The sequence below is a fragment of the Nannospalax galili genome, unplaced genomic scaffold, assembly GCF_000622305.1.
Source record: "Nannospalax galili isolate Female #2095 unplaced genomic scaffold, S.galili_v1.0 scaffold634, whole genome shotgun sequence".
NCBI lineage: Eukaryota > Metazoa > Chordata > Mammalia > Rodentia > Spalacidae > Nannospalax > Nannospalax galili.
In genome coordinates this window covers 2,177,701-2,194,329 of record NW_008336853.1, presented here as the reverse complement: position 1 = coordinate 2,194,329, position 16,629 = coordinate 2,177,701, and the positions used below count along the sequence as shown (strand labels likewise).

Here is a 16,629-nt window from a genome sequence, read left to right as displayed (position 1 = left end):
GGGATGCCCCCCCCCCCCCAGGGGAAGGGCTTTCTGGTGTATCTACTATGTTTGGATGTCATCAGAGTGAACATCTGGATTTTGTACGTCTATCCACAGTCCCAGCAACTGTCCTATATGTCTCCCCTTCCACTGGATGTTTTCAAGGACAGGCTGAACAGGGGAGACAAACCCACCAGCAGGCAGTTCTAGGATTGCAGAGGGGGTCAGCTCATCTTAGCCTCTCCTACAGGAAAGTTCCCAGCCTTTAGGGAACAAGGTGAACAACCATTCTGCTCCACGGTCAAAGATCACCCTGGGCAGCGTGAGTGGAATGACTGGGTGGGCTGGAGCTGTTTACAATGTGGGTTCACAAAGATGGAAGGGCCAGGCTAGGTCCTGGTTGGTTCAGGAATTATGGTAACCATGTGGTCAAATTTGGCAGTCAGAAAAAGCCTTTCCCCAGTAACCCAAGTTCATCCCTGTAGCTTGTGGGAGAGGGAGGGGTGTTGTAGGGGACAGGACCAATCATTTCTCCATTTCCAGAATGCTGTCAATGTAGGGTTATATGGGGCCTTAGGAGGAGTTGTCCTGCCCCCCCCCCCATGGGTAAACGAAGTCACTTGGAAGGACACAGGGTCACTATGTGTCTTAACCAAGACTGGCTAGGCTTTCTTGAGTTACATACCTCCGGCCTTTGTCTTTGGTCTTCCTGGGACAAGCCAGCCCTGTGGTCCTAGGCTGTGAGCTGCTTCTGTGCCCTGTGGACGGGACAGCTGTGTTCTGACCCTTGGATGCTGGATCCAGGCTCTTCAAGGCGGCTTGGGAGCCTGTCCATCCCAGGCTTTGGAATGTTTGTCCCCAACTAGCTAGAAGCTGTTTTTCAACACCAGTTGTAGGGAAAAAATAGAAAAGTCGTTGGAAGAAAGCTAAAACCTTCTCCCAAACATCTTCTATGTTTAGATTGTACCACTCCTTGGGGACTGAAACTTTTTTTATTTTTTTAGCGAAATCCAGTACTTGGGTCCTGAGCACTAGGATTTCCCCCTTTTGACTCGTTCTTTCTGGTTACTTTAGGCTCAGTCCCCGCAAAATAAAACAAGATGGTAGACGCCCTCTTCCCCGGACCTCACCTCATCCGGATACCCTCATTGCTCTGCACCCAGCTGAGCAGGGCCCAGGACCTTTCCTACCTTTGTCCTTGGAGCTGGGAGGGACTGGAGGCCACCAGTGTGAAGCAGTGGACTGAGTAGGAACCTTGGGATAGGCTTGAAACATGTAACTGGGACTCCCAGGGCCATCCACCCTCACACCCAGCCTGGTCCCCAAGTGACTGTGGATACAGGGAGCTGACTATAGACTCTCATCTCTTGCCTTGACACCTCCCCCAAGTCACTGCCCATGTTTCCCCATGTGGTTCTCCATTGTTCTGCTCTGTACATCAGGCCTGTGACACTGCCTTGACACCGGACCTTCCTGACCATGTTGGTGTCCCATCGACTTTTCCCACAGTGCACTTAGGTGAATATCCTCCATGAGTCTCTGGATGCGAGCCATGCAGGAGTTTCTCCCTTACCCTTTTCCCCAGGGCATTCTGCCACCTTCTGGACTGCGGAAGGACACGGCTACGGACAGAGCTCAGCCTGGACAGGCTGTTTCCCTTCATGGTCTGAGGGTCCCACGTCTCAGCCCCTTTGTGTGGTGTCCTGGACTGAGCCTTTCCCACCCTCAGTGAACTGTGTCTCACCATCAGGGATGGGAACTGAAACACTAGTCTCAACTGGGGAAACCATCATCCAGCACTGCCACACGGAGAACCCCACAGAGGAGTTGAGTCGGTAGGCCACAGTGGTATTTGGGCCTTTGTACCTTTTATGTACCTCAGGTAACCCCCTGGCCTCTATTCCCCTCTTTGCTTTTGGTTTCTGTACCAGTTCCCATGATGGCTCCTAGGACAGGTGCAGATGTAGATGTCCCTGAATTACCCAAATCTCACAGGCTCTAGTGGTGCAGGGGCCCTGCTGGGGTTACCTGGACATACATGGTTAGGGTCTGGGAGCACCCTTAGGAGACAGGGGTAGTCAGGGTTCTGTTCTCAGGGAACCAGGTAAGTTGAGCCTCTCCTGTGTCAGACTGGTGGGATGTGGGGACCCCTTAGGTGAGTGGGGTCCAGGATTGAAGATTATGCTGATGGGCGAATGTCACTTAAGTCTCTACCTCAGCTTCAGCAACAGACGTCCTTGGGACCCCTGGACATGCTATGCTTTAAGGACATGCACCCGAGGGACCTGATGACCACCCAGGGAAGAACTTGGGCCTGTGTGCCATTGGTACCAGAGACTGAGATGAACATAGCGCCAGACTCATAGCTCTGAGGGCCTTTGTCCTGTCATTGGGTACCAGACACAGCTGGTTCTGCCAAGAGCCCACCCCAAGGTTACCCTGGGGGCCAGCCTTCCACCAGTAGCACTGGGAGCCAAGGTGGAGGGTAAGGATGAATGCCTTTCCAGGAAGGCACCCTATGGTTAGCCTGTAGCTCTCAGTGCTGTTCCCAGGAGCCTGTGCCTTTTGTCACTGGGTGAAAAATCCACAGAGTAGGATTCATCTCCAAATGTGACCTTTCCTGTGACCTCTCCATTAAATGAGGTTGTTTTAGTCCATGAGTCAGGTAATATTTCCCCCAGGGAAGTTGGGGGGGGGGGCTCCATGTACTTCACACTGCTCCTTATCTAGGATAGCAGAAGCCCCAAGATCCCTTACAAGTGAGCTTCCTGTCCTAGGTGACAGTCTCTCAGGAGCCGTTGGGAGCCACACCAGGTGGCTGGGTATGCAACCTTTGGTAGACATGTCCGTATAGGTGACGCTGAGAAGTGATGAGCTCCTGGAAGATGCAGGCCTTCTGGGATGCAGGAATACTCAGGATCATCCTGCAGTTTCCAGTTGAGGTCCAGTGGAAAAGATCATACATTGTTAGGGTGGTGGTGGTGGTTCCTAGTTAACAGAGCTCTATCACACACAAGCCTTGAATAGGAGAAAATAAGTAGGCAGAGCCTGGTACAAGGTCATCATCCTCAGGCCAGTTCCTTGGTAGATGTCAAACCGACACTGGTAAATCCTACAGGTGGAAGTAAACAGAGTTTTGACTTTATAACTGTTCAGAATTAAAATGACCTCCCTCACTTGGTGAGGGCTTACTGCCTCTGTATTCCTGAGTGTTCATGAGGAATTCTGGGATGTCTCTTTGCCCCCCAGTATACCTCCCTGTTTGTCCATCTTTCCTCCAGATTCCTTCTATACCAGCAAAGGCTGTTTGAGTCCAGCTTCTGGCTGGAGACATTGAGGGAGAAAACCAGGCCTCCAAAAGACACTGAATTCTCACCCAGCTAAGCTCAGAGACAAGTGGCTCCCACACAAGATTTAGAAAGGATGGGGTAGGTCAGGGGACACTAGCATTCCCCCCTCCACACTGCTCTGCCTGACTAGAAAGCAGAGGAGCAGCCCGCTGGGTGAAAGGCACACTGGGTGAGGAATAATCATAGCTTCCCTAGGCCGTGTGGGAATCATAGCTTCCCTGCCCAGGGCCACACTCAGTTCACGTGAGTCTGTACTTGCTCACCAACCCTTCAGAGCTCAGACAAGAGCCAGAAATGGCCAGGTTAGGTGACTTGCCCATGGTGATACAACTGGGGGGCTCACCACACCAACACATCCTCACCAAGATTAGCACTTTCTCTTGCCCCCAGAGGACACATCAAGGTTGTACACAGGGGCTGGCAACCAGACTTTGTTTCCTGTCTGGTGTCTCCAAAGCTGGGCCCTCCAGGAAGCTGCAGCCCCCGCTTACAGTAGCAGCATGAATTATTTAGTGTCTGCACCAGCCCGGAATGCTCTGACCTCATCCTCTTTGGGCCCTGTGCGGCTCTGACCTCATCCTCCTTGAGGAAAGGTAGCTATCCCTAGCGGCTAATGGGCAGAAGCAGAGGGTGGTGGGTCCCATTGGCGCATCAGTAATTGACGGGGGAACATCAGCACTCTCAGAGAAGGAAGTGAGACAAGCAACAGAACTTCCTTTTAGCAGGAAGCAACACTGAGGAATGTGGGGAACATGATGTATTAGGTTTCTTACCAGCTCTGCGACCTTGAGCAGTTCCTAGGACCTCTCGTCACTCTCATCTGTAAAACAGGAGTGCCAGCCTCCTAGGTTCCATGAAAATCATGGTTCCCAAGGCAGAGCTCCCCAGTGTGCCCTCCCCAATCCAGTAAACCTCTTACCGGATTCTCACTTGCTGTGATTGGAAGCTAGCACATTTTTTTTCTTTCTGCTCTCCTCAGACCCTGGGTCCTCAGGATGGGTGCAATGGCAGTTTTAGGGGTTTGGGAGGGGTATTGGTATATCCTGGCAGTGCCCTGATTCCATAACGGGAAAAGGCTAACACTAAAAGCATTGGTGGGTGGCCTGGGTGCACAGGAGGTCCAAGACGCCAGGCTGGGGAGCTGGAATGGGACACCTGTCCCCTGAGTACCTACAGAGGCGTGGAGAGGAGCAGCGATGGTCCCTCTCCTCCTTTGTCAGGTCAGACCCAAGCTGTCTTGGTGGTTCCAATTCCTGAGTGGCAGCTACTTTCTGGTCCCCAGGGCATCCTCATGCCAGGGCCTGGCTCCATCTTGCTCTACCTATGCCCAGGAGCCTCAAGTGAGGCACAGTAACCTCCACTCAAGTTCACAGCAGAGGGGCTGGAGAGATGGCTCAGCAGTTAAGAACGCTTGCTGTTCTTCCACAGGACCCAGGTTTGATTCCCAGCACCCACATGCCCGCTAACAACTATCTGCAACTCCAGTTCCAGGATATTGGACACCCTCTTCTGCCCTCTGTGGGCTCTGCATACACATGGTGCCCTTACATATGTCCAAGCAAGACATTCATAAACATAAAATAAAAATAACAGATATATTAAAGTTTGCAGCAGATCCAGGCAGATGAAGGGTCACCACTGGGCTCTGCCTTCCATAGAGGCTCTGAGGATGACAGGGGCAGCACTTCTCTAGTTGTCCACCTGCAGGCTCCCCCAAACCAGAGCAAAGAGGAGGCTCTCCCTGGTGAGTCCTCCCGGAGGCAGCAGCTCGCTTCGCCCTCCAACACCACTGGAGGGTGCACCCGTCCAGGCCTGGGGGTTTTATGCTGCGTCCCAACAGAGAAATTCAGTCAGGACCCTACCGCATCTCTGGTCGCAGGGACAGAAAACAGAGGGCTGGGAGCCCCTCCGCCTCCTCTGTCCCCCACTACAAACACCCCGCTCACTCTTACGCTGCTGGTCTGGGGAGGGGAGGTGGGCCTGTATATCTGGCGCCTGGCCGGATCGCTCCATCTAGGATCCGCCCCTCATTCCCCAGCCAACCCGAGGCCTCCTCCTGCGCCCACCTAAGCCCCACCCCGATGCCCTGCAATTGGTCCCGAGAGCCAGCTGGCGCCAGCAGTCCCCGGCCCTGCCCCACCCTGGGTGGGGATGGGACTGACGGTGGGGGTGGGAATAGGAGGCTTAGGTAACCCACATTCCTCCATCCTCAGAACCGGGGGTTGCAGGATTGTCCAGAGGTCTACCTGCCCCATCCCTCGCCGTCAGACCCAGACCCTGTACCTACTGTATTCATCCCTGTATCTCACAGCTTAGCATAAAGTGGAGACAGGCAAGTCCACGTTAGAAAGAAGATCAAAGTCTAGGTAGCCTAACGGCCAAGCTGGACAGGGTGCCCCTTCACTGCTTTAGTTGGGCTTGATGGATAGACTCTTTAGCTTGGTACTACTGACATTTGGGCTGGAGGACCACTCTTTGTGTCCGGGGCTGTGCATGGTAGGATTCTGAGCCAGCACCCTCCACCCACTAGATGCCGGGACCACCACCAGGTTATGACAGTCCAGAATGTCTGGAGATGTGATAAATGCTGGGGAGGGTTGTCCGATCCCAGGACTGAGGTCTGATCCTCTAGGGCATTACAGTAGGCCCCTGAGTCAGCCACTCATGGCTCTGGGAGTCCCTGCAGCCTAGGATTCTACTTTAGTATTGCTGGGCCTTCCCTTCCTTTCTGCTGATGGCCAGTCACCTCAGGGCAGTCAGGGGGTTGTGACCCTTGTCCACAACACAGGCAACATGTGACTCTCAGTTCCCTGCTCCCATATCTAGTGTTCATGCCGAACCACATCTCAGGACAAGGGATGCGGCCACACTGATCTGTTTCCTGTCACTGTATCAGACCAGCTGGGCCACCAGACTTACCCACAGTTAGTGCTGAAGGACAGGGAGGGTCTGGGAAGCAGGTGCCCAACTGCAGGTCATACCTGGGAGCAGGTCATAGTTAACAGGGCATGGCCTCTGTCCTATGTCCCTAAGGAAAGTAAATACGGACACCCCCCCCCCAACCCCACCAAAAGCAAGGGTTAGGTTTATTGCCCCAGCACAACCCCCGCCCGGCCCCTGAGGTGCCCAACTGCAGGTCATACCTGGGAGCAGGTCATAGTTAACAGGGCATGGCCTCTGTCCTATGTCCCTAAGGAAAGTAAATACGGACACCCCCCCCCCCAACACACACACATGCAGTGTTTAGGTTTATAGCCCAGGCAGATCCCCTGCAGGTCCCTGTAGGAGAGGAGAGCAGAGCAAAGGTGGATCAGGATGCTAGCAGCACTAATCCCCCATCCCATATGCAAAAAACTTTGAGGAGAACCCAATCCCAGGCACAAGGCAGGTGGTTTTAGTAGCTCTCCCTCCCCTCGTGTATTCAGATGCCCACATTTGCGTAAAGAGAAGGTGGGTGAAAGAGATTCAAGTTCACATGGGTGGGGGTGGGGCGGCAGAGAAGAGGGAAAAGACTTTTACTCTCTTAATATCTTGCTCTTCCTTCCTTTTTTTCTTTACCATGAAAATAAACTATATGTTTAATTTTAATTTACCGTAGTGCTAGAGGTGGAGCCTAGGGCCTTGTGCATGCCAGGCCAGGACGGCCCCCAGCTCTAAGTCATTGTCCTAGTTTGTTTCTCCATTGCTGTGACAAAACACTCTGACCACTACCAACTTGGGGAGGGAAGGGTTTATTCAGCTTATCTCTCCTGGGTTACAGTTCACCAGGGAGCCTAAGGTAGGAACGCAGGACAGGAGCCTGGAGGCAGGAGCTGGAGCACAGGCCATGGAGGGATGCTGCTTACTGACTTGCTTTCCTGGCCCCTGCTCAGCCTGCTTTCTTATGCAACACAGGCCCACCTGCCCAGGGGTGGCACCACCCACATCACTCAACAATCAAGAAGATGCCCCATGGATATGGCCACAGGCCAGTCCAATGGAGGCAATTCCCCAGTTGAGGCTCCCTCAACGCAGGTGAGTCAAGTTGGCACTAAAGCTCTCCAGCACAGTCATGTATTTTTTAAAGGTTTTAAAATTATTTTTAATTATGTGTATGTGTGTGGGGGGGTATGTGCTCATGGGTGCTGGTGTCTGCAGAGACCAGAGGCATTGGATCCCCTGGAGCTGGAGTTACAGGTGGCTGTGAACTGTCTGATGTGGATGCTGGGAACTGAACTTGGGTCCACTGCAAGAACAGCAAGTGTTCTTAACCACTGAGCCCCCTCTCCAGCCCAGTCTTCTTTTCTTGTCTTTGAAATGGAGTCTCATGTTACCCAGGCTGGCCTTGAACTAGCTATGTAGCTGAAGATGACTTTGAACTTCTGATCCTGCTGCCTTCACCTCCTGAATGCTGGGACTACAGTGGTGCACCACCATGCTGGTGGATTGAACATAGGGTTTTGTGCATGCTAGGCAAGCATTCCATCAACTGAGCCACACCCCCAGCCCCATGGGGAGGATTTCTGAGGAGGCTGAGAACTGGGGGCTGAGGAAGAGGGTGCATATACATATGCATGGTATGCATATGGAGAACCCCTGTCCCGTCCCTAATCTCAGCCTTGCTAAATTGAGGTTTGAGAAGACTGAATTCTGCTTATGGTCACAGGACAGACTGGCTCTTTGTCACCATTTGCTGTTATCAAACAAGCTGCATCTGTCTGGAGGGGCCAGACAATAGCAGACCTGGTGCCATGGGTTCGTTTTTCAGTCCTTCACCAATATTTAGAGACGGCTGCCCCTGGCCATCATTCTAATTGACATCCGTCCTCACACTGACCTCTCAGTACCCCGGCCCATCTGGCTCCCAGTACTTTCTCATCCTTAAATCTGGTAATTCCTTGTCCCCAAGTCATATCAGCCAGGTTCTTTGGGAGGTCCTTTGTGTGACCTATGCATTTACAGTTCCTTTCTCTCATCAGTAAGATGGTGACAAGCTAGGCTTAGGGGTGCAGATGTGTAATCTCAGCTACTTGGAAGGCTGAGGCAGGAGGCTCTAGATGTTAAGCCCTGCCTGGTCTACAGAGTTCAAGATCAGTCTGCGCAACTTGGCAAGATCTTGTCTCAAACTAAAAAGTAAACAGAGGGTTGGAGAGATAGCTCAGCAGTTAAGAGCACTGGCTGTTCTTGCAGAGGACCTAGGTTCAGTTTCCAGCACCCACGTGGTGGCTAACAACTACCTGTAGCTCCAGTTCCAGGGCATCAGATGCCCTCTTCTGACCTCCACAGGCATTGCATGACATGGGTGCACTTACATGCATGCAGGTAATATACTCATACACATAAAAAATAATTTTTTAAGAGTAAACAGAAATGCCTGAGATGCTGCTCGGTGGTAGAGCAACTGCCTAGTGTGCATGAGGCTTTGGGTTCCATTCCAAGTATGGGGAGGCAGGGGTGGTGGGGGGTGGTGAGCTGAGTATGGTGGTGCACATCTTTATTCCCAACACTCAGGAGGCAGAGGCAGGAAGATCTCTATGAGTTTGAGGCAAGCCTGGTCTATTTAGTGAGTTCCAGACTAGTCAGGGCAACACAGTGAGACCCTGTCTCCAAAAAAAAAAAAAACCAAAAAAGGTAAAACAAACAAACAAAAACTGATGGCAAACTCTCAGGTCTCGAAGGGCAAAGACAACATCGCATTTGCATATGGATCAGTGTACCTGTATTGGGAACAAGGGCTTGCTTCTTAGGAGGGGCTGTTTTAGACTGGAAAAGAGGTAAGGGGACCTGGCTTGAATGGGGGGCGGGAGACCCTCCTTTGGTCCTAAGCAGGAAGGTCAGGAAGTGTTTCTGGGTCACTAGATGGTACACCCTAAAGACTTTTCAAGAAAAGACCTGGTATGTTTTTTTGCTAGCACTGCCTGACAGGGTACCCAGACTGGGGGGCTTAAGCAGCACAAATTCAACACCCTAATTCTGGAGGCTGAAGTCTAAATGTAGGTGTGCTCTGGCTATTCCTTCTAAGGACTGGAAGGCAGGGTCTGCTCTGCTTCTCAATTTGCAGGAGACATTTTCTCTCTGTCTCTTCACCACCTTCTTCCTTCTCTGAGTGTTTCTGGATTCAAATTTCTCTTTTTTCCTAAAGACATAATCACATTGGATTAGGATTCCAACCTAATGACCCCATTTTAACTCAATTACCCCTGTAAAGACCCTGTTTCTCATCAGGCATGGTGGTACATGACTGTAATCTTAGCACTTGGCAAGCAGAGGCAGAAGTATCAGGAGTTCAAAGCCAGCCTTGGCTACATAGACGATTTGAGGCCAGCCTGGGCTACATGAGCTCTTGTCTCAAAACAAACAAAGAGCCTGTTTCCAAATAAAGTTACATTCTGAGGTTATAGGGGTTAGGACTCCAACATGTGAATTTGGGGAAATGTGGGGACCTAAAGGCCCCACCTTACATAGGTCTGAAAGGAAGTTACTGGGGGCGGCCTGGCTTGCTTTGAAAGTCTGAAGAATACTTCCGCACTGCTGAGGAGTGCATGATCAGTGTGTGACCATCCTTAAGATACACCCTGGGAGTGGGGGAGTTCCAGGTGCCTTTATAAGCTTTGTAACACCTGCAATAAATGAGTCCCTGCTTGACTAGACTCCCCGTTGCGTCTGAGTGTCCCCAAGTAATGGGGGCAGCGCGGCCTGGCGAACAGTGTGCTTACTCATCCCTAATCATCACCTCCCCGGGGGTCGCTGGTTCGAATCCCTGGCGGGGGAAACATGATTCAACCCCTAACACCTGTGCTGAATGTACCTTTGGATGAGGTTGAAAGGGGGTGGGCCTATGGAGGTGGCTTGAAGACTAGGCAAAGTCCAGAAAGAGGCCATTCCGTGTAGCTTCCAGATGTAGATTCTACAGATGCACTGGGGACTGAGGTTCAAGAATCTACTGTGTACCTGGTCCTCACTGGGATGGGGACACCCTCCTTGGGCCTCAAGTTTTTCCTCCTCCTGGCAAGCAGTTGGGATTAATGGATGGAAACAATGATCCTGTGCCTGTCACACTGAGCTCTGTGTGCCCTTTCCCAGATGCAGGCTACAGGTCTGAGTTAGGGATAGGATGGCGCAGGTGGTGCGCAAACAGCAGGTGTCTTGTGTGGAGACATGATCTAGACACTGCCCCTCAGAGTCCCAAATGAGGTGAGAGGTCAGGACTGGAAGTCACAGTGGGCTCAGTGCCACTCCTGAAAAAGCCACAAAAGATGGAGAGATGACTTTGAACTGCCGATCTGATCCGTTTGCCTCCTGAGTGCTGGGATCACAGGCGTGCATCACCACATCGGGTCTATGCAGTGTTGGGCGTAGAAACCAAGGCTCCGTGGATGCTGGGCAAGCATTCCACCATCCGAGCTACATTCCCAGCCCCCTTCTGGAATTTTCAGGGCTCTATTCATTGTCCTCTCGGACTCCCTCAAGGGGACAGAGCTCCAGCAGAATGGTACAGGGCTGGGGTCTAACGCCCCTGGGTCACTCCTCTGCCTGTTTTCTGTGTTTGATAGAAAGTCTAGTCCCTGTCTCACTAAGCCATGGGATTTTGGCTTTGATTTTAGCAGCAATTTTCACCTTTTAAGGGAATCTTTGTTTTCCTGTCTTTATTGACATGTTTCCCAGTAAACCATGACCTCCTGGAAAGGAGAAATTGTTGCATTTTTATCTCCATGACCCCATCTTCGGGCCCAGTGCCTAGTATAACAAAGGCAGTCAAAAAATTGTTGTTAAACAAATAAACGAGGCCTGAGCATCACGCGCCACCTGGCGGAGACAACAAGTATGGCAACGTCTCTGATTTACCCTGGACCAGTGGGCCTGGGAGGGTGCCGACTGGCCCTCCTGTTTGGTCTAGCTTCCAAGTGTGAGGTCGGCGCGGGAGATAGAGTGAGGGCAAGGAGGCAAGGAGGAGGCTCCACCTGCTTTGGACGTGTACAATGAGGCACGTGTTGTAGCCTACTGTACATACCTCTGTACACATGGTGGGTGGTTATGTATTAAAGGTCATGGAGCGGGTTATAGAGATAGCTCAGTTGATAAAGTGCTCATGGTACATGTGTAAGGACCTGAGTTCCATCCCCAGAACCCTCATAAGAAGCTGGTAGTGGCGGGTGTGCCTGTAATCACAGTTCTGGGGAGGCAGAGACAGGCAGATCCCTGGCCAGCCAGCCTTGCCTAATCAGGGAGCCAGTTTCCAGAGAGACCCTGCCTCAAAAATCAAGGCAGACAACACCAGAGTAACCACACTCAAGGTTGACCTCTGGCCTTCTCATAGACTCGCACACATGTGCACATGAACCCACACACACATGTATACCCACACTCCTGCACATACCACATACACAAAATAAAAATAAAATAAAAACAAACCCTCGGACTATGGTACTATGAACTGATTTATTTATTCCATTTTTCAGGAGGAAAAGCGGAGGCTCAGAGAAGTTAGAGATTCAGCGAAGGTCATCCGGCTTGTCTGAGGCAGGGGTGGGATTCGAAGTCAGGAAGTGAGACCTTGACTTCGCCTCCCTCACTGGGAGCAGGCACTCATTCTTTTGTTCATTCATGCATTTTCACAATTGCCCTGTTGCCCTGGTCCAGATGGTCCCTAATCCAGCCTCTTTTTTTCAATCATGTTGAGTCCTCCCTGAAGGGACCCTCCTCCTTCCCTGGAGAGAGTTTTGGTGATCCAAGGGTGAGAGGGATCCCTGCATTAAAACTGCCAGCTATTGGAGCTAGAGAGATGGATCAGAGGTTAAGAGCACTGACTGCTCTTGCAGAGGACCCAGGTTCGATTGCCAGCACCCACATAGCCACTAACAACCATCTGTAACTCCATTTCCAGGGTATCTGACACCCTCTTCTGACCTCCACAGGCACTGCATGACATGGGTGCACCTATGTATGTGCAAGTAACAAACTCATACACATAAAATAAAAGTAATAAATAAAACATTTTAAAATTAAAAAAGAATTGCCAGCTATTTCCACGTGTCCCCACCCCTTCTAAGTATTGTCTCCTACCTGAATCCTTTGTGGTCTCCTCTTACCTTCCCGCTCTACAGAGCTCTGTACATCCACTAAGTCAGATTCTGGGTGTAGTAGTTAGGGAAATTGGAGGGGACAGAAGTGTCTGGCTCAGACACAGTTTTTTGTTTTTGTTTTGTGTTAAACAGAACAATCATAGACTTTTTTTGTTTTTGTTTTTGTTTTTTTTTTTTGGTCTTTTTTAGACAAGGTCTCCCTGAAGCCCCAATTGGCCTGGAACTCGCTAGGTAGACCGGGCTGGCCTTGAACTCACAGAGATCCACCTGCCTCTGCTTCCTGAGTGCTGGGATTAAAAGCACGTGCCACCATGCCTGACTTAGGACAATCATAGATTTATTAGGGAAAAGTAAGAAAAGAACTCTGTAGAGAGGCAGGATCTTCAGGGGAGAAATACCCTTGTCTTCAATTCTGTTTTTTTGGAGATAGGGTCTCATGTAGCCCAGGCTGGCCTCAAACTTGCTATGTAACAGAGGATGGTCTTTAACTCCTGATCGTCCTGTCTCCACCTCCCAAATGCCAGGATTCTAGATGTGTACTACTGTGCTTGGAAAAATGTTAGATGCTTATAATTTTTTGTTACTGGGATTTGTTTGTTTTGAGGCAAGGTCTTGCTATGTAGCTCAGGCTGGTCTGGAACTTGCTGTGTAGCCCAGGCTGTCTTGTACTCATGGTTCTCCTGCTTCAGCTTCCTGAGTGCTGGAATTACAGACATGCACCTCCATGCCTGGATGGGCAGAGATGATTTTTTAAGCTCCCCAAAGAATTCTAATGTGTACTTGGGTTTGGGCCCCCTGCCAATGCCTGGGTAAACATATGTGGTCAGCAGGACTGGGAAGGGAAGTGGGGTTCTGCTTCACTCCACAGAACCCTGTCGAGCTGGGTCACATCTACATTCTGTGCTCCCGACTCCACATACACACATTCAGGCCTCCTAGATGGCTCTTGGTGAAAGCTGAGCCTCTCATTTCCCAGAGTGGGAAACCTCAGCATCATTTAAAGTTACCCCATTGGATCCCCTATCCTGCAGCCAAGATACAGGCCCACAAGCTGGAACCTTAGGGGTCCTTTGCATCAAACCCAGAACCCAGTTCACAGCAAGAAACCAAGTCTCACTGGGAGGGGATGGCAGGGCGAAGGGACCCACTTTCCTGCTCTTGCCCTCTCTGGCTAGGCAAGCAGTTGCTCCTTTGATGGCCGTACCTGCAGCCCAGCCCCTCCCCTCTTCTGGAACAGTCCAGCAGGCAAGAAATACAACAGCTTGTTCACCCTAGGGGCTGCTGGCCAGTTCTATAGTACCAGGTGGGTCTCAAAGATACTGGTCCTGGTGAGGATCTGAGCACCCCAGGGTTTTGTTGGCTGGGAGTTAGGAGCTTGAGATACCCCAATGTCAGAATCCCAGCATCCAAGTTCCCTCCTGGCTAGCCTGTAAAGTTCTTTAATATTTTTAAATTTTATTTTTATTTTATGTATATGAGTGTTTTGTCTGCATGAATGTAATGCATCTGTGTGTGCAGTGCTCACGGAGGACAGAAGACGGTGTTGGATACCCTGGAACTAGTGTTACAGATGGTTGTTAGCCCCCATGTACCCTGGTCCTCTGCAGGAGCATAGAATATTCTTACTGCTGAGCCATCTCTCCAGCCCCCCTTGGAAGCTCTTTCACCTTCTCCTCCATTAACACAGGAGCCAGTCTGCCTCTGGGAGGCCTCAGTTTCTCTTCCAGTGTTTGAGGTCGGCTGGGGGTGGGCAGGGAGGTAGGCATCTGGAAGGATCAACGCCCTTTAGATAGATTGCCTATGAAGTCTTTTCACCTGCCAATGTAACCGCAGTTCTAGTAGTGACCAGCAGAGGGAGACAGGGACTGCTTGTGGTGGCCAAAGCCTGAATTTTAGTCACTTGCTCTGGTTCTCTTTAGAGTCAGGAACAGTGAGACCTCCCTAGGTAGTGCCCTTGATCCAAGGGTATGTTTGGCCTGGTCCACCCCAGCTCCACTCTGTCTAGACCCAGTCCCTGCTCATTCTCCCCAGCTCCACTGAGTCTTAAGTTCTTTTACCTGACCCTTAGGACCAGCCAAATGGGGCAGTGTAGTAGAGCACTGTCCTCTGAGCATAACACCCATCATTTCCATCAGAACAGCTGTGATACTTGCAAGAGACCCCCCCAAGATCATCTGTTGATTTTTCCCTCCTAGGAGGAGGGTTGGGGAGGGTCTAACTGCTCCTTCCTGTACCTCTTGGCCATCTGTGTGTAATTATGCCATAATTGCACATGGCCTCCAGATCTCAGAAAGTGCTAGATAGTGAAGGTTAACTGAAGGGACCCTGAATCAACGGTAGGAATGACTTTTACTCATGCACCAGAAGTTACTGTTTTTAATGTAAACAAAGTCACTGAGCTATGCTCTTGTGACCTAGGCACCTGATCTTGATCTCTCTGGACTCCAATTTGCCTTCCACCCAAGGTAGTAAATGAATGTGTGCTTGAATTAGCATATCAAAGTGCTGAATACAGTGTACTCATATTTGTGCGCTTGACATTGTGTGTATGAGATATTTTAGGCCTAGGGGTAGGAACTCAGGGCAGGAGCCTAGAGGCAGGAGCTGAAGCACAGGCCATGGAGGAACTCTGCTTATTGGTTTGCTCCCCTGGCCCCTGCTCAGCCTGCTTTCTTATGCCACACAGGCCCACCTGCCCAGGGGTGGCACCACCCACAGTGGGCTGGGCCCTCCCACATCACTTATCAAGAAGACGCCCCTCAGACATGGCCGCAGGTCAGTCCTATGGAGGCAATTCTCCAATTGAGGCTCCCTCTACCCATGTGTATCAAGTCGACAACCAAAGCTATCCAGCACATTCTTTATTCAGGTACAATAGTAATCTGGCTTAGTGTCACTGCATGACGCTTTGGAAAGTCATCATCCATCCTGGGTTGAGACTTTCAGTGGTGCTTTGTGGTCACTCATGCTCCTGTCAGTAACTCTCACCCATGCTTTGTAAGAAAGCCCTGTAAACTCATTGTTTCCCCAAGAGGAGTGGTATTTTCGTTTGTCTTTGGTGCCCCATCAGGAGGGAATAGATGGAGTAGAGGGAATAGATGGAATAGAATAGAGTTTCCTCAACAAGCAGATACACAGGGATGTGCCAGATGGAGCCAAGTGGGCGGTCAGGGGTCAGAACTGGAGGATCTGACTGCACAGGAGTCCAGCCGGACCAGCACTGGTCAGAACTTGCGTTGGCTCCACCATCCCTTCTTGCAGACTGTGCTGCTGCGGGGCATAGGGGGCCCCTTTCTCTCCCTGGAAGGTTTCAACGGCCTTGGTACTTGGCTTGTCCAGTCTTCCCTGCTTCCTCTCATTGTGCAAGGAGGAGGGAGCCCGCTGTCTGGAACATGAGCAACTGGTCAGTGTGAGATGGTCTTGAAGAGGACAGGGCAGCATCAGAAATAACGGAATCAGCTGGGTCGGGGAGGGGTGGAGAGAGTCTTTTGCTTACCTCATATTCACAAGGGACCCCAGATTTGCTTTTTTAGTGTTTGTTGTTTTTGAGATAAGGTCTAACTGTGTAGCCCTGGCTGACCTGGAATTCCATATGTAGACCAGGCTGACCTTGAACTCGGAGATCTATTTGTCTCTGTCTCTGGAGTGCTGGGATTAAAGATGAGTGCCATCACACTTGACCAGATTTGCTTTTTTAAAATTTAGTTATAGGTGCTGGAGAGATGGCTCAGCAGTTAAAAGCACTGGCTGTTTTTACAGAGGACCCAAGTTCAAATCTTAGCACCCATATGGTGGCTAACAACTGTCTGTAATTCCAGTTCCAGGGGACCCAACACCCTCTTCTGACCTCTGAGGGCATTGCATGAAATGGGTACACTTATGTGCTTGCAGGCAATAAGCTCATACATATAAAATAAAAATAGTAAATAAAATATTTTATAAATAAAACTAACTGTAGGTAGGAATGTGACTCAGTTGGTAGAGTGCTTACCTTGCCTACAGAAAGCCCTGGATTTGATCACCACTATGTCATAAAAACAGGGCATGGTGGCACATGCCTAGTCCTAGCACTAGGTGGAGGCAAGAGGATCAGACGTTCAAGGCCATCTTTGGTTACAAATTGAATTTAAGGCCAGCCTGGGATACATGAGACCATGTGTTAAAATAAATTTTTTAAAAAAATTAGCTACAGGTGGGCCTGGGGAATAAAAGCCTATAATCCCAGCTCCTCAGGA

At 50.6% G+C, this 16,629-nt stretch overlaps 1 protein-coding gene across 5 annotated transcripts in view; it reads left to right on the top strand.

Moving 5' to 3' along the window:
• Gprc5c (G protein-coupled receptor class C group 5 member C) overlaps positions 1 to 3,184 on the top strand; it is an 18,453-nt gene extending 15,269 nt beyond the window's left edge. For 4 of the 5 annotated variants that reach the window (XM_017797723.2, XM_008831472.3, XM_029562717.1 and 1 more), the window contains exon 5: positions 1,568 to 3,184. In XM_017797723.2, coding sequence (XP_017653212.2) covers positions 1,568 to 1,714 — 147 coding nt within the window. In that variant the 3' untranslated portion in view covers positions 1,715 to 3,184. The other variant, XM_029562718.1, reaches the window with a different exon arrangement.
• Positions 3,185 to 16,629: the final 13,445 nt, after the last annotated feature.